The 20,467-nt window shown below is 39.0% G+C and overlaps 1 protein-coding gene across 5 annotated transcripts in view; it reads right to left on the bottom strand.

The window, feature by feature from the left end:
- Positions 1–679: 679 nt before the first annotated feature.
- Positions 680–20,467, bottom strand: part of LOC308589013 (uncharacterized protein) — a 37,439-nt gene continuing 17,651 nt past the window's right edge. For 4 of the 5 annotated variants that reach the window (XM_081197786.1, XM_081197789.1, XM_081197787.1 and 1 more), the window contains 10 exons: positions 19,143–19,856; positions 18,692–18,810; positions 15,309–15,473; positions 13,236–13,323; positions 12,271–12,446; positions 11,369–11,576; positions 9,534–9,659; positions 7,607–7,766; positions 5,040–5,276; positions 680–961 (listed from right to left, as the gene is read on the bottom strand). In XM_081197786.1, coding sequence (XP_081053912.1) covers positions 904–961; positions 5,040–5,276; positions 7,607–7,766; positions 9,534–9,659; positions 11,369–11,576; positions 12,271–12,446; positions 13,236–13,323; positions 15,309–15,473; positions 18,692–18,810; positions 19,143–19,812 — 2,007 coding nt within the window. In that variant the 5' untranslated portion in view covers positions 19,813–19,856 and the 3' untranslated portion in view covers positions 680–903. The remainder of the gene's footprint in view (positions 962–5,039; positions 5,277–7,606; positions 7,767–9,533; positions 9,660–11,368; positions 11,577–12,270; positions 12,447–13,235; positions 13,324–15,308; positions 15,474–18,691; positions 18,811–19,142; positions 19,857–20,467) is intronic. The other variant, XM_081197785.1, reaches the window with a different exon arrangement.

Raw genomic sequence — 20,467 nt, 5'->3', positions numbered from 1 at the left:
TACTACCAGTGAATAATAAATTCTCATGCCTAGTCAGATATACCAGCTCCTTCGTACTTAGATGAAGGACTTTTCTATTACTACTGCTATCAGGAAAAGGTTCCAACTCTCGCCAGGCACTCTTATGGCTGGTGAAATGGTACAGTTGATTTAGAAGAGCTTGAAAACTAGCTAAAAATTATTTTCATAACCAGTACTGTGAACTGTGAACCCAAAAAGGGAGACGTTGTTTACAAATGTGCTCCCAAGCATGGTAGATTCAATTCAACAAGTTTGTCATAAGCATTTTTCTAATTTTCAGAGGGATAGCTGTATTAGTCCATTGTAGCTATCTATGAATGGTGGAAGAATCCAGATTTTTTGCTATCCTCAGCTCATTTGCTATCCTGGGCTACTTCTTGTACACAGAGGCTATCCTAGCCATGCCTTCAGGTACATTTTTTTAAAGTGGGGGTGGCAGGAGCAGCAACAACAACTGTATCTGCGGTTATGATTGCATATTTTTCCTAATCATGGAAAATCATGGAAATCACTTCAGCTGTATTTGCTTACCACTTTGTTCATGTGTTTCCATTCTCTGTAAAAATATGTAAGCAATCATAAGCTTGATTGCTCTACATGGAAAGGAAAATAAACTGTTTTAAATCAGTTCATTGGGGGAATTCATACCTATTATGACTTGAGTACAGATGTTTGCCATTTGCATTTTCAGTAATAGTACAACTAGTTTTATTTTACAAAAAATACAATACTAGAAAATGCTCAAATACAACTTGATAAAAATGGAATAAATACACTGATGAACAGAGTTCTAAACACTTTGTTTCTTCTTTGCAGCAGAAGCACAATATATTGGAAGGCTTTGAAGTCCATGCATTCATTGTTCAGGATGTTGTGGAATCGTTATTCCCAGGCAATAATGATTTTGCTGAAGTTAACAAAAACTCCTTTGTTAGGTGCACTGGAAAACAAATTTTGAAAATCAGTAATGTGGATATGGTTCTTTGACGTGACTTTTTTATGACATAAAGTTAACTAACCAACAAGAGTTACAAACTCAGTGAAAGTTACTTTGATGGTCAAGCAAACAGAAATCTGCTGCTGGACAGTGTTTTCTGTTTGGATTCTAAAAGGCCACAATTTAAAGACAACAAAGATATTTCTGCATGACAGGGGGAAAATGCACAATTTTCTGTTACTGGGAAACCCTTTACCAGGACCAGCACTATCTTTTAATTGTGACTTTAGTCCCTCTCTCTCTCTCTCTCTCTCTCTCTCTCTCTCTCTCTCTCTCTCCCCCCCCCCCCCAATAGGGTGGAATATCTTTGCTGTTGAGGATAGTTTCTCTTTCACCACTTTATCACCTATACTCTGGGAGATACAATAGTGGAGATGTATACTGTAGCACTGGTAGAGACAGGAAAAAATAAATTGAGGAAAGGCTCAAAAAATGATAAGGCATTGCTGAAAGTAGATATCAGGGTTATTTGAGGGGATAGATAAACGCTCCCTGCAGCACTGAAGTTACAGCCATTGCTCAGGAAGTAAAGCTAGTATTAAAATTTTGAAGAGCACAGCATGGTTCAGACTTGGAATGGAGATACGAATTGCTAGAGATGGCCAATATGGTGCCCTCTAGTGTGTTGGACTACAGCTCAGCAGGGATGCTGAGAGTTGTAGCTTAGCAACATCTGGAAACCACTATTTTGGCTATTCCTGTTATAGGTTGTAGTTAATAGGCGATACATGCACTGTTCCAGTCGCACAAAACTCTGAGGTTTCTAGCAATTTAAAAGCACTCGTATTTTACGTACTAGTTTTGTCCCCACAAACTCTGGGAGAAACTCCAGGAAAGCAAAGCCAGCTAATGTTTTGAAAAGTGCACAAGCAAGAATACACACAACTCAGCTCCCTCTTAATTATTTTAAGTTATGAAAAAGCAAGACGCAAGCCCCCATGCTTCCCTGAACTTGAAAATATTAAACTAATATGGATTTTGGAGTTTTAGTTGGCCTAGCAAATGCATTGCCTTAATACTGATTATGGAGAATTTGAATTCCTTTTACATCCCCCACAGAAGCCTCTGGAAGGCTTAATCTAGTCTGGAGGAGTTCTGCAAAGATTTATGCAGTCTGAAGAAAAACTAGAGGGTTCATGCACTTGCAAATTTCAGCAACTTCTGCCAAAAAGAAGGAAAAGTAATTTTTAGATTCACCATAAGAATGAATTTGTTTTATATAAAGTGCCTCTGAACCCAAAGCACAGACTGAAGTGGAAATAACTCATATATATATATATATATATATATATATATATGCAGGTTTTGGTGTCTTCGGGTGTCTTCCCGTGTAAGAGTTGGGGTGTCTAGGCGACGTTTCGACGAGGTCTCACTCGTCATCTTCAGGCTGGTGCTTTCGGCTTCTTGTTACTGGAACAGAGCAAGATCTCAGTGTTTGAGTTCCTATAAATACTGTTGAGGGGGTGTGGTGTATAGCCTCCAACGTTCTGGGCAGAGAGGAAGTTCCCAGGTTAGTGTGCCTTTTCTTCTTTTGTTCATTAATTACTTGAGGGATATCTTGAGTGATTTCTTGAGTGATATTCTGAGTACCACTTAGGAGGGTCATTAGGTGTGGATTAGTTGCTAAAGCTTTCGTGTCTTGACCTCTTGAGCTAGTGAAGAGTTTTTCTGAGAAGATGGCTGTACTGCACTTAGTTGTGCTCTGGCTTGGCTTCGTGTATAGGGGCGAGCTGTGGTTTTGTGCCCTGTGCCAGCCAGATCTGTGTAGGGATTGCAGGGGGGTGCAGCATCCGGAGGTGCCACTATGGTTTGTCTATGAAATACCCTGCAAAGTCTGCCCAGCCACGTACATTGGACAAACAAACAGACGAATAAATGCACGTATCGCAGAACACAAGAATGCCGTCAAAAAAGAAGAAAAAACTTCCTCTCTTTACCAACACATGAAAGAAACAGGACACGAAATTAATTTTGCAGATTCCAAATTGCTCTTTAACATGGAACATCACCACAAGAGAATAATCATGGAAGCCATCGAGATAGAGAAACACCCTCACAACATGAACAAGCGTGACGACACGTCCCGCCTGCCAGACATCTGGAAATTAGCCCTCCCCACAAAAACCGACACCAGAACCAGAGGCACACAGAACGCCATCTCCAATCAACCACACCAGACCCAAACCCAGACCCTCTCCACAGATAAATTACAGACACCATCCAGTAGCCAAACCATAGTGGCACCTCCGGATGCTGCACCCCCCTGCAATCCCTACACAGATCTGGCTGGCACAGGGCACAAAACCACAGCTCGCCCCTATACACGAAGCCAAGCCAGAGCACAACTAAGTGCAGTACAGCCATCTTCTCAGAAAAACTCTTCACTAGCTCAAGAGGTCAAGACACGAAAGCTTTAGCAACTAATCCACACCTAATGACCCTCCTAAGTGGTACTCAGAATATCACTCAAGAAATCACTCAAGATATCCCTCAAGTAATTAATGAACAAAAGAAGAAAAGGCACAATAACCTGGGAACTTCCTCTCTGCCCAGAACGTTGGAGGCTATACACCACACCCCCTCAACAGTATTTATAGGAACTCAAACACTGAGATCCTGCTCTGTTCTAGTAACAAGAAGCCGAAAGCACCAGCCTGAAGATGACGAGTGAGACCTCGTCGAAACGTCGCCTAGACACCCCAACTCTTACACGGGAAGATACCCGAAGACACCAAAACCTGCATATATATATATATATATATATATATATATATATATATATATATAACCTAAGCACAAATATAAGGTGAATCTTGGGCTCATGCACACATCTCGTGTTTATAGAGCTACTTTGAACTATAGAATTTCTGAGTGCAAGCTTTTCTCTCTAGTGATGCAGGAAGCAATTTGTTCTTCAGAATTTTCATAATGTCCATTATATAAAGTAAAGTTTCAGACATTTATAATACATAGATGTAAAATAATTGATTGGAGGCAGAAAGTGGGCAGGAACAGGCATATATAGAGTGCCAGGAAAACATCACATTTTCAGGATTTTTTTCCTACATCCATTGCAATGCTTAATAGCACCAGTAAAACTTTTTTTTTAGATTTATTACCCACTTCACCAGACAGTCACAGGATGAGATACAAACAGTTAAAAACGAATTACAATCACAACGAGAGTGGGTTCTAGAAATACGTAATAATGCATAATGAAGGTGCCAAACACCTCTGTAGGGAAAGAATTCTAAAACTCCCACAATTATGGGAGTGAAACATTTAAGCCGCCCAGAGTGGCTGGGGAAACCCAGCCAGATGGGCGGGGTACAAATAATAAATTATTATAATACCTTGTAGTTGATGGCGTAAAGCATTTACACATGTTTTAAGTTGCAAATGGTGCATTTACAAAGCTCTGTGAGAATAATGCTTTTTAAATGTTTGATAACAGCACATTAATTTGCCATCACTCCGAATTAGGAGTGCAAGGCATGGTTACTGTTTGATAAAGTGCAAAAAAATGTGAAATTCTAGTATTGATGAGGTGGTGATACAGGATTTCCCACATACTTTGCTTTTTCGATCTCTTGCACACCAGTTTTTACAGGTGGGAGGATGCAAGGTGCTTGCATTTACACTGATATCAATGCTTAACACAATTTGCTACAGACAGTAGCTAAATCCTGAAGCTCTCATCAATAAAAAGTGAACTTACTGCTATTGTTAGTTACTATCCTAATTCTAAGGAGCATGCCATGAACCCTGTCCTCACCAGTAATATATTCAGTTGAGTAGTATAGCTTTTGTAATGTTGTATTTTGCGCAATACTTCAAAACCACAAACTTGCCAACACACATTTGTGATCCATTAGTGGTTGCATATTATGCACAGTAAAGGTAAAATGTTGAACAATAAGACTGTGAAATTGCTTTATTTCTGCCCCTGGGGAAAATTGGCTTCGAGGTGGGAAGGGAAGACCTCAAATATACTATTGCCAGGTAGAAGAGGAAACATTACCAAAGAAAGTAGCGTGTTCCTTGAAAAGTTCCATCATGCCTTCCTATTTGATCCCCTTCCAGCTCTATTCCAAGGTAGTCCTCTTCTCTCCCCAAAAGTGGTCCCAAATATTTAACAGTTCCCTTGCTGATTTTTCCTGCTGGGCATGAAAATTTCACTAGGTTTCCAACTTTCAAGTCTGTAACACTCCTGGGTGCAAATGGTCGTCTTGATAGTACTGCCTTATCTAGACAAACCCTGGGATAAAAAGTTGTAGAAAATCAATAGCTTTCCTTTGAAAGACGTAAGAGTCCTTTTTTTTGTACTCCAGCACAACTTTATTATTCAGACTCTTTGTGATAACCAAAGAATCCTACATATCTTATGAACAAACTAGACATGACAGGGGAAACTTGGGACTGAATCTCCCAACAACTTTTTGCAGAAACAAAATTGGATTGGGCCATGTTGCTGAGTGTTTACCCTCACAATTCCATTTCCTTCAGTCAGGCCCCCCTACCCCCAAGCTAATGTTAATTTGTAGGAAGGGCAAGGATTGACACCTATATTGTTCCCATCGTCTTCCCATTCTGGGATAATCACAGTTCTGTAAATATTTAAATAGGAGAAATGCTCACAGGGGCGAAAGATGGGTACAATATGGGTGCCCATATTTTTCTCTCATCTTCCTTCACAGCTTCACTGGATGGTATTTATATCGGTGAAATGACATGCAAGAAAATGGTTACACTCCTCTCCCATAGTGCTGTGGTTCTTGTACAATTTGTGGACCCACACTGCTGCTTTAAAGTGTATAAAAATACCTGAGATGTGATCACAGATCTCTCACATCATGTCTACTTTGGCCCTTACAGGTACCTGAGAAAACCAGTTGTTTTCCTTGAACTTATAGGCACTCTAACACTGCATTCTCATTGCAACTTACGTAAAAGAGCCGTGGTATTTTTTTGGGGGTGGTGTAACAATAACATCTGTTCAAATTCTTTATTCTAACAACATGTGGGAATCTTCATGCACAAAATTAGGGGACAGCTGGCTGCTATTTGGTCTGCAGAAGAAACAAGACACAGCCCTGCTATTCTGATGTAAGCCACAGCTCTGATGTTACAGGGAAGTTGCAAGAAAAATCTTTTATGCAGCAGGTTCTTTCAACTTCAACCAGTGGTAGCTGCTGTACACATTTTAACAAAATCAAACTCCTCCTTTCTTGGCAAAGCTTACTCTGTGTTTTAAATGGTAGTGATACATGAAAGAGACTGAGGACAAGCTGCTTCATTTGTCTCTAGGAAAGCAAGGAATTCATTATTATCCTTGTAAAGGCTTGGGAATCACTGCAGTATTTGTGGAAGATTTGGATTTAGGTTTGTCCATGACTCTCTTTAATAGCATTATAGAAGGTCTTTTTAACAACATTGCAGGACGGATAAGGAAGGCAAAGGAGGAGGCAGAGATCTAAAATGCTACCCGCTGTATGTGGGCCAGGGAAGGGTCCTGGTCAGACATAGAATATTGGGCAGAAATAGAATATTGGTCATTGTTTTTAAATGCTTTTATTCCACGGTTTTGCCATAGGATCACCAGGTTTAATGAAGGGTGGGATAGAAATGAAAGAGATTTTCACTGTACATAGCTTTGTCTTTTTCATGTGGAAATTGCAGAAATAAAGGGCCATATTCCCTCGTGGCCAACTTTTCAAAGCCTGCATTCACATGGTGTTAGGGCCAAAGGCAAAAGTGGGTGCAGCAATGGAAACAATGCTTTATAAAATATGACACGTTCCAGACACACAAAGCCAAAGGCTTCTGCATGCACAGGCCCCTCTCCATTGCACCAAGCAGGCAAGCAAAGGGCATTAGCACACCTCAAGGGCACATTCCACTCCAGCAGAATTACTTACAGGGCGTGGAGTAGGGCTGGTGAGGTGTGTGACCTAGGGGGGGTCCTGAAGGGTTAGGAGTCCCCCTCCCCTGTGCTAAAGATAATATTTGGTGGTGATCTTTTCCTGTCATTTGTAATGTTAAAACCATCATGCAGTAGGCTTGGATGGAGATTTAGGTATGTTTTAGTGCCTATCTTGGTTTTGGCTTACTTAGCATTAAGGGACCCCCTACGCTACTGCTTCCCCTCCTATTCAGTGGTTTTGCTGGGGCAATCAGTGTACCCACAGTTGTCAATCCAACACCTGCCACTCATTCAGTTCCACGTAGTTCTCACAGCCCTACCTTTCTGAAGTGAGCCTAGCATTATAGCCATAAATTGAAACAATCCTAGCTGTCGTATCTTGGAGCGCGCAAAAAATCATGATTGATCTCATCTAATGTGCTGGCTGACATCTATACACAATCAGAGCAAAGGGGGAAGTCAGTCCTGGATCTTGTGATGAGCTCAAGCCCAGCAGACATGTTTCAGTGCTTTCCTGCTTTAGCTAGACTGTTGCTGAAGAGTTACTTGACCTCTTTGCATTCATTAAGTTGGCAGTACTACACAGTGTGGGGTCTCAACCTTTTTCTTTACAGCAGAAAACTACATTTACAACACAATCATATTCATGTCCATTCAATTCTTACCTGTTTGGATAATATTTATTGCAAGTGTCCACTTGAGAGACACCACTCGAAGATGAACTTGAGATGTTTTGATCATAGTTCTCATGACTTGTTTGATTGTGTTGAGTAATGCAAGGAAAGTTGCTGCTGCTCGCCTCTGTGACCTCTTCAGATGCATCATCTTGATTAAAAGGGGGGAAAATTACACTGCGGATGTCTGATCTCCCTGGAGACGAAGAGATGTGACGATAGACTGCTCTGCTTCCTTTCTTTTAGCAAATATTTGTGCCACTGGGGAAGTGGTAATTCTGCATTGATTTGTTTTGGATGTTGTATGTGATGCCAATAAAAGGTTTATGAAATATGATTAAAAAACATTAAAAAGCTGCTCGAAAATTTGGATCAAATCTAGTTGCAATATTTTGTTCAAGGATGCCCAACAGATGTTCAGGGAATATTCTATAATTTTGTGTGCAAAAAACTAAAAAACCTTATCTCACCTCAGATACTTAAGTTGTAAAAAGCTAGATATTTATCCTGGAAACCATTAAAGTGCATCAATTCATGGTTTGTTTGGTTGTTGTTTTTTTACGAAAAATGCTAGAACACTGTAATTTGTACAGCCTGCTCCAGTGCACTCAGTTTGATCAAACCTCTCTTTACTTGCCACACTTCTTGAACCCATATTGCTAATCTGAAAGGGGACAAGGGAAGAGGCACTGATGTGGCCTCCGTCATTGGCTAGTCTGCTTCATAGCCCTGGAGGTGTCATTGCACGTATTGGAGATTCTTGAAGGCCCTGATAAACTCCCGGGGCTAAAGGTTTGACTTTCCTGGTTATTTCTGTGCTCTTGGGAAAATGGTATGAGTTGCCAAAAGCACATTCGTTCAAATAATAAGATATACCACTACAGATATATTGTAACAACTCCAAGGATGAAAATAATTTCTCTAGATAAATCTATTGGTCAGATAAGAATAGATAAGATAAGAATGGTCAGATAATATAACCCTGAGATAATCTTCTGAGGCCCTTCTTCGTGTGCCTCCTCCTCAAGAGGTCCAGAGGGTGGCAACACAAGAATGGGCCTATTCTGCAGTGGCTCCTGTCTGTGAAATGCTCTCCCCAGGGAAGTTTGCCTGGTGCCTTCATTATACAACTTTAGGCACCAGGCAAAAACATTCCTCTTTAACCAGGCCTTTGGTTGATTTGATTGACGTCCTATGCCCTTTTACAAATATGGTGTGTGTGTGTGTGTGTGTGTGTTTTACTGGGTTGTTGTTTTATTTTGATTATGTACTTTATGGTTTTATATTCCTGCAGGCATATGGCAGTATAATAATAATAATAATAATAATAATAATAATAATAATAATAATAATAATAATAATAATTGGACTCCCAGCTCCAAGGTTAGTCTTTTCTTCAGTTGTCTGTCTGAATGCCTTTATGATAATGTAAAATCCTTACATAGCCATCACATTTTGTGGCTGTTTTGCCAATACTGAAAACAGTATGTTGACCAATGTTCCTTTCCCCCATATTGGACGAATGCAGGGAGTCTACACTTTTGAGGTTCTTAATTTATCCCAATCCAATAAAGCATGCAGATGCATTACTAAAAGCAATAACACCCAAGCTCAGAATTTTTCCTATATTTTGGGTCCACTGAAATCTGGCATGTTTTGTGGGGAAAGGCCATAGAGAATAATGAATAAAATCCAAAGGCAAGGAATGTCTGGAAGAAGTATTTCACAACTCTAATCAGCCAATTAGATCTTACTTTTCACTGACTGCATAAAAAGAAAGCTGAAAACAGAAAACCAGTTAAGTGATTTTTCTTTCCATATGAAGATTCATGGGAACATGCAGTATACTTTTTTATTCTTTTCTGTGCTAATAAGGCAAAATGAGAAAATGTGCAATTGCATGTTTTAATTACCATACCTTTTAAGTCTCTGTTTTCTTTTGCCAGCCCTGTGTCACAGTATCCAGAAATCAAAAATTCTGTAGATTCACTATTTATGGATGATGGGGAAGAAGCATTTTTCCTAGAACATTCTTGTATCTTTTCTAGATAAAAATAAAAGCCTTGCTTATTATCAAATTCTACTTAGATATTTTAGATATTATAAAGCAATAATATTTCATTCAGTCAATCTTTCTAAATCACTGTTGATGCATTCTATTAAAACAAAACTATTTTTTATCAAGCACTGATGCTTTAATTATTAAAATGTTGTATTTTCAAAAAGTGAAATGTCTTTTCCGTTTGTTGGTTGAATGTCTTCTGAAAGAGCAACTTCCTGCTTTATTATTATTATTTTAAATTAAGACGTGAGAAATACACATTGGCTTTAGTATAGCTGGGAACAGAATTGTCTTACTTATCACAGATGCCACATTTAAAATAAACTGTAATCAAATGAGTAACATTAGATACTCATTGGAAGAACTTAATGTAAAATAAGTATACAAACTGCTGCTAGTTGCACTGATCTTCAAGCACTTTTAGTTTTAAGAAAGCTATTTTATAGCTATTTGCCATGATTCAGCATTGCTGTGACTGCAGTAGAAAGTTGAAGTCCCTTTTCTGCAGTGCTGGATCTCTTTGCTAACCGTCAACTCTGACAGTATTAATTACCTGTTGAGGGTTAATCACCTTTACAGTTAATCAACAAATACCTCTTCTGGCATTTCGAATTCCAATAAAGATTGGTTTTGGTGAATTTCACTGTGGTAGTATTGTTGTTAATGTTGTAGCTTTGCCTCGGATAATTTATAAAATACTTGGGATAATTGTTGAGGGTATAAAGATGTACCTGATGACTAGAGACAAGATCTTTTTAAATGAACACACAGTCATTCTGGGCACAAACACAGAGGCAACCCAGAATGATGAGATGATGTATATCTCTGTACATGCATCAATAAAAGCCTTACTTGCTACACTAACCACTACAAGTTATTGCTTTATCCAGCTTATGAAAGAAATTTCACACCTTTTCCTCCATGATAGGATTCATATTTAAGTTGGTGGTTGAAATCAAATTCATTGTCACTATATCTTCAGTGATGATGATGATGATGATGATGATTATTATTATTATTATTATTATTATTGAAAATCTGTTGAATGCACTTTATCCTCTTAAGAAACCTCAGCACCAGGTCTATCTGATTGCATGGCGAGTAGCAGCTATTTTTTATACAGCAGTCAGTGCACAATAGTGATGGACAGGGGCCTGTTATAGTCAGTCTTCCTCCTGTATTATATTGCAGTGGACACATGATAAACCCATGCAGAAGAATGGGCTCCATGAGCAGTGGCGTAGCATGAGTTGCCAGCGCCCGGGGCCACACAGAGAGGGGACAGAGTATGCATGCACATTCAACTGCCTAATGGCATCTGCATCACCCAGAAGATCATAGCTGCAGAGACAAGAAGAGTCATTCCATTGTCTGCAGAGGTCACTTCCTAGTTTGCACGGAGGAGCCATTTTCAACAGAGCCCAGTGACGGAACTGTGCAGCTATATTGAGGCAGCTTCAGGTGTTGAAATTTTGCACTCCTAACAATTATGCACCTGGGACAACTGCCCCTGTGCCTGCCCATGCTATGCCACTGCCATGAAGCTGTGCTATAAAGTCATTGCTCAGAAGTAACTGGTGTTAATGTTGTTATTGAGATGTGGCCTCCTATCTTTGCTGGAGCAACATACTGGGCTGTTTACTGATCATCGTAAGAACCCAAGCAATATACCATAATGGTGGTTCCTTTACCATCCTGTTTGCCAGCAACTGTATGCACGAGCCATTCATATTTCCTCTTTACATCCCATAGCTCTTCTTTCAGCCTGTGGTTTTCCTCATTCAGCTGGTGGCCGATTTCCCTCAGTCTCCTGGACTCCGCTCTTAGCTCACAAATCTCTTCATGCAAGGTCTGCTCATAAGTGTCTACTGGATCATGTCTGCTGTGCATCCTATTGATCTTTAGAGGGGGAAGAATTAGTTTAAACTGTGTTTTGATTCTTGATCATGAAGGAGGAAAGCAATAAAGAGTAGAAATCAACATATAAGAAATCAATTGTTTAAAGCATAACTGATCACTTCTGAACTGCTGTAATTCCCAGGTTGGTTAAAGTTTTGCCTAATGGATTATATTCATGTGCAGAGAAATTGCACAATGCACCCTACCTGGTCCTGTGCCAATGCAGACTGCAGGACAGGTTCTTATGTTTGAATTTCCCATGTAAAAATAAATTGTAAGTCACATAAAATATTGCACGTCGCTTAGAGCTGCCGTGGCAAAATAAGTGAACAACGAATTTAATAAACAAACAAACCAAGCATGCAAGTAAAAAGGCCAGAACTCTTTCTCTTCTGTGGTACTTTTCTGAATGCAGTGAGTTTATCATTCTTTACAGCATGGTTTAGCAGTGAATGTGTAAAATATGCAATTATTTTATAAAACATTTAGGAGACAAATACATACTAAGAATGTTTAAGCTCACAGTTGTAGGCATAAAACAAATGAATATTACCCGTTGACTAATTATAGCTTTGGTTACTGTTTGATACATGATTAAATATATATTACCTGTCTTCTACCCCACTTAAAGAAAAACACAGGTTTAAAATTAAAGTATATAAGTTATAATAAAGGATTGTCCCAGACCCCTTACCTTTTTCTTCAGATTAAGATTTTCTTCTTTAGAGTCTGCTAACTTTTGCATATACTCAGATTTTAATTGAGCCATTTCATTCTTCAGTTGTGAAATCTCCTCATCTGCCTTTGCTAGCTCTAAGACCGCAGTCTCATTGGCTTCTTGAAGATCGGTGATCTGGCTTTTAAGGTTTCCTGTGTATCAATATGCAAAAATATTCAGTATGCATCATCAAGTCACATTTAAGGCCTATTGTGCTTAAGACTTTAATGCAAGATACACTTACCTGGGAAGTAAGTCTCACTGAGCTTATTTCTCAGTAGACGTGCATAGGATTGCAACTCTCCTACTGAAATAAAAGGGACTTAAAATACTTAACTTGCATCCCAGGACTACGCTTATTTCTCAGAATGAATTAAAAGTGTGCATAAAAATACAGCCTTGATTGAATGGTGCCTAGTATTTGTAGAGGCATAGGATACGCACTTTGCGCAAAAGACTCATGCACTGCAGGGGTCGAACCAGATGACCCTCAGTGTCCCCTCCAACTCTGCAATTCTATGAAAAGAGGAATAGCACTTTGACTTTGAGTAAAGTTTTTTTTGGGGGGGGGAATTGTACAGCTTGAATTGGTTTTTTGGGGGGAAGTTTGTTTACTTGAGTGCATTTAGAGATTTTAGCGGGGAAGGGGGAAATAATGCATTAAGCTGATGCTTAAATTTATTGCCATAGCGTTGGCTGTTTGTAGCCAGTGTATTGTAGTGGTGCCAATAACCTGAACACTCATCCTATAGTACTTAGGAGTAGAACATGGTTTCAAGGTTTTTCTAAACTGATATTTGAACTTTCACAGAAATTAATAAATGTGGATCATCATGTGGACTGATGTATATAAAAACAAATTAGCACACATTCAAATGGAAATTAAAATAAAGGCACTGAATGTTGAATGATGAAATTAACAAGCTTGCATGACTTCATACCAATCTGTTGCTGTAGAATTCCGGGAGAGTTGCATTCAAATTTTGGCAGGCTAGAAGTTGACAGCTCTTCATTAAGAAATTCTATCTCCTTAAAAAAATATATATATTTGCATTAGTTTGTTCTTTTGAAACATTCCAGTTTCAAAAACCACATTTTTTAATTACACGGAGAAGATAAAAATATGGCATTCTATTTGTAATTCTGAACAATAATTAATATGTACTTTCCCCATACTTCTGAGTTTTCTCAATTGATGTCTTACAATATATCTATATAAAGTCACATACACTTATATCCATCTGTGTGTGTGATACACAAACACACACACACACACACACACACACACACACAAATGATGCAAACAAGTGGAGGCACTAACAATAAATGATTGGATTGATAAAATCTGGGAGTTTTCAACAGCAGGAAATTGGGACAACCTTTAAGAACAAAGGAAATAACAAGATATTTGAATTTTGTACAATGCATTTTTTACATTCTTGCTTATAGTATTCCTCATCCTATCAATGAATATGAAATAAGTTCTCTATGTTCACTTTTGACTGAGCCTTCTTTATAATTTAGGAAGAAAAAACCTGATCTATTATCTTGTATCTTATGTTTTTTATTATTAAGCTTTTATTTTTTTCCACAAATTTACTTTGCATACTGGCATTCCCAAACTTGTAAAAATCTTCATTGTTCTATTTTGAGAGTTCAAGTATTTATTTGGATAGCTTTTGTTTATTTTTGGTGTGTTATGCTATATCTTAGATTCATTACTGGATAAAACCTGTGGTTTTTCCATACCCATCCATTAGTTTGTTTAGCTGAGAAAACGTAAAGCTTAGAATTTCGTTGCTCTGATTACTTTTCTTTTTTTCATTACTGGCTATGCGGTGGCAAATAAGTGTTAATACAAAAAAGTGATTTCTCTCCTCTATATGTTTTATTTTTACCCTTCTGTTCTTAAAGTTTCTGTGAGATAAGCTCCTATAAACTTGTGCTTACAGCCCTGACTAAGAGTCTGCAGCAATTCACTCACTGGACTATATTTATCTCTTGAGTTCCTGCCATTGCCATCTGTTTAGTGTACAATCAAGATTATCTATTTCGGAAGCATTTCAGTTCACTTGACTTGCCACTCCCCTGTTCAGAAGTCAAATCACACAAGTACACAACCGTTTCATTAATCTATTCAATCAATTGTTCTTTAAGTATACTGTATAATATGGAGGGAGGAAGCAAAGGAATGGGGAATTACACAGTTTTTATTTCCCGTGCCCCCACTTCTTTTGGATAGTTTTGCTGGTGAGTTAATTGTAGCTTCACTCCTGCAGCTGTCATATGCCTATTTAAGAACATTCTCTATTCGTTTTTGAATTTCACAGTATGCCAGAACTAAGGATAACAGCAAAGTGAAAGTGTTTCAGTTGATGAAGATGTTGACCTGGTGTGTGTAGAAAAGGAATGGGAAATAAAACTGCTGGTATCAGAATGCTGGTCTACTGATCTGTGGTGTGACCACATTTGGAATATTCTGTACAGTTCCGGTACTCAAAAAGGATATTGCCAAGTTGGAAAAGGTCCTGAAAGGGGAGAAAGAGGTGCCATGATAGATGTTTACAAAATTACACGTGGTATGGAAAAAGTAGATAGAGAGAGGTCTTTCTCCCGCACTTATACACTAGAACTCATGGAGATTCAATGAAGCTGGACTCAATGAAGATTCAGGACAGGTAAAAGAAAGTACCTCTTCACTCAGTGCATAAACAACAGGCCATGAAGCTGGATAGTTTTAAAAGGGGATTAGACAGATAAGGCTATCAGTGGCTACAAGCCATGATGGCTATGCTTTGCCTCCACCATAGGAGGCAGCAATGCTTTTGAATACCAGTTGCTGGAAGCCACAGGCATTCAGATGGCTGCTTTGAGAATAGGATGCTGTACTAGATGGGCCACTGGCCTGATCCAGCAGGCTCTTCTTAGGTTCTTATAATGAAAGAAACTTTATATATATATATATATATATATATATATATATATATATATATATATAGATGCAAATCATTCACCTTCCCGTAAAGTTTGCCATCATCTGCATGTGGACTCTGTCCATTCAACAGTACTTGACGTTTAGCCTGCACATTCTTCATGGGTTGATGAAATTCCTGTTTGTTCTCATCTGGAGATTTCAGCAGAAACTCTGACATTGCAGGAGACCTTCCTTTCTTTGTTGACTAACAGAAAAAAAGAAAGTCAAGAATAAATTTCAAGTGCTTAATTTAATTTGTGCTGTGTAATGAGAACTGTTGCATGGTTCTGTATATTGTGACGTGTGCTGTTTTCCCTGTATTAAGAATAAAGCTCTTTTGTTTAAAAAACAAACAAACCTGTGCATTTATTCAGTATACAAAGATTGCATTTGTTTATTATTATTTTTACTACTACTGAATTGATAGGATACTTTTCAGCTCCTCTGTGGTCTAGGTCCATTAAGCATCTTATAGTTAACACAATACAAAACCCCCACAAAGATTATGAAATTATGACAACTCTAAGCCATATCTATGCAACATAAATGGTTCAAAAGAGCAAGTCAGGTGTTCATATACTAGATTCAAACTTCAGAAGTTTAGCCCTGTCTTGTGGCACCCTAAAGAGTAAGAACTTCAACCTTGTTATTTCCAACAATCCTTAAAGAAAAACATGTTTTTTTACCATCTGAAATATGAATATTGAATATCTGAAATATATGAATGGTTAAAGCTTCTTATCGTATAAACAGCACAAAACTGAATAACAATATACATTTAAACTTAGATGGTACCTTCACTGCTGAGAAAAAGTTTCTGATTAGACATGTTACTGTAAATGAAACACAGCAAGTGGATTGTTAAAACCATAACAAAGGATACGCTTCTCACCCATATCCATATAAAGCCTGCTTTATACCCCTCAATTTGCTGATATCCATATATACTAATCTTTTGAAGATAAAGAAACTGCAGTGGTTGTAGGTTTCAGTAAAAACTCAGTGAAGATAATAAACAAATGCAACATAAAAGTATAATTGGAGAAAATTCAGAGTGCTACAATGTAAGTGTGCTCAAAATGAGAAAAAGAGCAGAGAAATGCAAAATCTTGAAAACACCAAACAGTTATATACATTCAGACAAAAATCCATGAAGTTTGCTTTATACAAAGAGCTCCTAAATCTTGCATCGGTGAAATACTTTAGTTTCTTTAAAAAGAAAACAACGGTAGTGGCAGATAATCATGATTTGGAAGATTTGGATTCTTCACATAAGCATAAGCATATATTTTGTGCTTCAGACATTGACTGAAATGTTTCATCCCAAAGAAAGGGTTATTTTAAATATGTTGCTACCATGAAGCATTAGCTTTTGTTTAGTGCTTGATGACGGCTCTATTCATATTTTATAAAAAGAAAACCTTAATTTAACAGCACTTTACCATTTTACCTCTGCCGTTTTGTCTGGTTGGCCGGCTTTCATGATTCCACATCCAGCACCCCCAACAATCCTTGTGTAATGTCACTGCCCTCCATTTACATCAGAAAAGAGCTTTTGTGTTGGGAATCTAACCATCATCAGGCCAGAAGGCAAGGCTATTGTCAAGAGGCACAGCTTGAGGAGCAGCTGCTGCAGCAGCAGCCTGGTTTAGCATGTCCAATGCAAAGAAAACAATGGAAAAAAGGAGGAAGAACTGGAGCTTGTAGAAAGATGTTCAAACACCTGGAATTTCTTCCTTCTCCCCGCTACCATCGCCAGTGCTGCTTTTTGGAAGTTTTACATTTTAGTGCAGAGACACATATACTATTCAGACTTCAAAAAAATCTTTTGTGAGCCTTCCTGTCTGCATGTAATCAAAACTATCACATATAAACAATCATAGTAACATTAACAAATATTTTCCTCATTTTATGCCGTATTTTATGGGTTTCCATGGGTTTCCTTTAAAAGACTTGAACTATTTGCAGATACCTAGAAGGCAAGTATAAATCGACCATATCATGCAATAGATGGGGCTGCTAATTATAGGCTGAATACAGCATCCATTGTCATTAACCAAAACATACTATCCTCACACATTGCTTATTGCAATGTGGTATATGAGATGTATTTGTGCCAGCCAAACTTGAGGCAAACCTATCATTTTCAAATAAAGTACTAGTTCACAATCGATCCTCCCAAACACACATCTTAAGAAAAGGAAGTCAAGTATATTCTATTTTTTTAATGTCACCTCTCTGGAGTTTTTTTTGGAGGAAGATATTTTTGGTATTTTCATTTCATATGCCAGGAACTTTATGCCTTCTTTCCTGAATGCTACTGTCAGTTTTTTTATTATGAATGTCTTGCACTACCAAGGTTACAAGGACGAGCCCTTTCCACGTACAGTGGTGCCTCGCAAGACGAAATTAATTCGTTCCGCAAGTTTTTTCTTCTTGCGAGTTTTTCGTCTTGCGAAGCACGGTTTCCCATAGGAATGCATTGAAAATCAATTAATGCGTTCCTAGGGAAACCGCCTTCAGACCAGGTCCGGGGACAGTCTGTCCCCCGAACCTCTTCTGAAGGCTGGGGGGGGGGACAAGGGCTTTTCTTCCAACTGCCAGCCTTCAGAAGGCTGTTCTGACAGCGTTCGCTCCCGCCCGCCAGCATTTTAAGATCGCCCGGGGCAGTGGAGAAGTCTCCGCTGTCCCGGGAAGGCAGGCGGGGGGGGGGAGCAAAGACTTTTGCCCCCCGCCGGCCTTCAGAAGAGGTCCAGGACCTCTTCTGAAGGCCGGCTGTGGGCGAAAGTCTTTGCTCCCGACCGCCAGCAATTTAAAACAGGTCCCCGGAGATTTCCCTATGGGCTTTCGTCTTGCGAAGCAAGCCCATAGGGAAATTCGTCTTGCGAAGCGCCTCCAAAACAGAAAACCCTTTCGTCTTGCAGGTTTTCCGTCTTGTGAGGCATTCATCTTGCGGGGTACCACTGTATATATAGTTTGGATACTAATGGTTAGTAAATAAGCTGAACCACTATATCCAAACCTTCATGTTCCAAGTTTATCCCACGAAGCTGAATGTTGGAATATAACATAGTTAAACTGTCGAATTCACTCCCACAAGAGGTAATGATGGCCAACAATGTAGTTGCTTTAAAAGGGAACAGATGAATGAGTGATAAGGCTGTCAAAGGCTACTTGCCATGATGGCTATGTTTCTTCCTCCACAGTTGGAAGCAATCTGACTCTGAATACCAGTTGCTGGGAATCACCCATGGGGAGAGTGCTCTTGGGACATCTTTCCCATGGGCATCCAGTTCGCCATTATGAAAACAGGATGCTATGATGGATCTTTGGCATGATTTAGGAGTTAATATGCATAAAGTCCAGAAACATACGTAACATTTGAATTTATATGACACTAAAGAAAATATTTTTTTTTAATACCTTGTGATGATAAGAATTGCCTTCCCAACCATTTGACATGGCGATATTATGTAAGTTCTTTGCTGATGCAGCAGCTGTCCAAAGCTGGTCAGTCAAACTTGAATCTTTTCTATCAGCTGCTGAAAAAGGACACGTGAAGAACATTACACGACTGAATTGTTCGTTCGTTCATTCATTCATTTATTTATTCAAAGAACCCAGTTAATTGTCCTCGTTACCTGAGTTATGAGCTGGCCTGCTTAAATGTTCTGGGAGCAGACCTGAGTGGAGACTATGGCAGCAAGGTCTGCTCTCTGTCCACGCCCCCCAGCCAATGAGGATTGGTTCAGAATTCAAATCTGGGTCTGGTGGGACCCCAGAATGCACCATGGTGGCCAGGTGGATGGGTTGTGTGTGAAGGAGCCACTGTGCCAGGTCACAACCACCACCCACCCATGATTGTACTAGTTACCTGAGTTATGTGCTTGCATTCCAACATCTGGAAACTTTTCTGTTCTTGGGTGCAGTATATGTTTGCACTGTGAACTATCTGAAGTTTTCTTTGAGTAGTTTGCATCTTTAGGGCTGGGTGATCCATTGTGTATAACGGGAAAGGCTGTCCTGGAATCTGCAGTGTAAGCAGCACCTAAATTATGGTTGAGCATACGAGTACATACTTTGAAAGCAACTTCATCTCCAATTATATCATCCACAACATCTTGGTTATTGTCTGATGAATCTTTATGTCCTCCTCCTGTGTTTTCTAGAGTGGCATCAGAAAAATGTGCCAGTGTGCTCTCTGATTGACTAGATCTCAAAATTTTCCATTCAAGAGGTAGGAGAGAATGGGAAGAAGTTAAAGATAATATGCTATCAGCAGAGCCTCCTAACCTATACCGTGAGCGTCTCAAGGATTCTTCCTCCTGGCTAGGTAAAGCCCGTGGATCCCAATCTGTTATCAGCACAAGTGGCTCTTTCATTACTGGTTCTTTTTCAGTGTCAGTGTGAATGTTCTCCCTCGCAGTAGCTTCATCTTCAGCATCGCTGATAGTTCTCGGAGAAGCCAACCAATCATCTGTCTCTAGATGAGCTCCCTTCACAAGCTCAGAGTTTTCTGTGGTTGCATTTGATGTTGCCTCCATTGTAACCGTCAGATCCCATCAACTCTGATGGCTCTTTGCGAACCCTAACAAGAAAGAGTAAAAATGAACAAAACAAACCCACAGACATTAAAAGATACACAACATATTTCAGACATACTGTGCACCTTGCAAAAGTGGGGAAATTGCTCTGCTTCTTGCTATTGCATTTTTATGCTTGTGTATTATTAAACAATATATGGAAAAATGTAAGGGAAATATATTTCACTCTTCCTGACTAATTCCATCAACATGCTGCTGTAGAGATTGTAAAACTCCTTCTCAAAATAGTTTTCTTCCTTTTTAGTCTTAGGAGGGTGCCTTTAATCTGTTAATCTCCCATTGGATATTTATGTCCTTCTCATGCTGATGTTTTATTTATTTTATTAAATAAATAAATAAAATTAATGTTGAATCCCAATTCTGTCTTCTGTGGCATTAGCTACTCCTCCCAGGTTGGAGTCATCTGCAAATTTGATGAGCATCTCAATTCCTTTGTCCAAGTCATTTATAAAGCTGTTGAACCATGATGGGCCCAGGAGAGAACCCCACAGCACCCCACTCGTCACTTTCATTGGGTTTTCCCATTTCTATGCTTGATTATGTTTCCTGTGAATATTAAACCGTACATCACCACTATAGCCATGGGACAGCATCT

Source organism: Podarcis bocagei (assembly GCF_964188305.1).
Source record: "Podarcis bocagei genome assembly, chromosome: 6".
In the NCBI taxonomy this organism is placed as follows: Eukaryota; Metazoa; Chordata; class Lepidosauria; order Squamata; family Lacertidae; genus Podarcis; species Podarcis bocagei.
The sequence above is the reverse complement of the archived record's forward strand: the minus strand, read 5'-3'. Positions and strand labels throughout refer to the sequence as shown.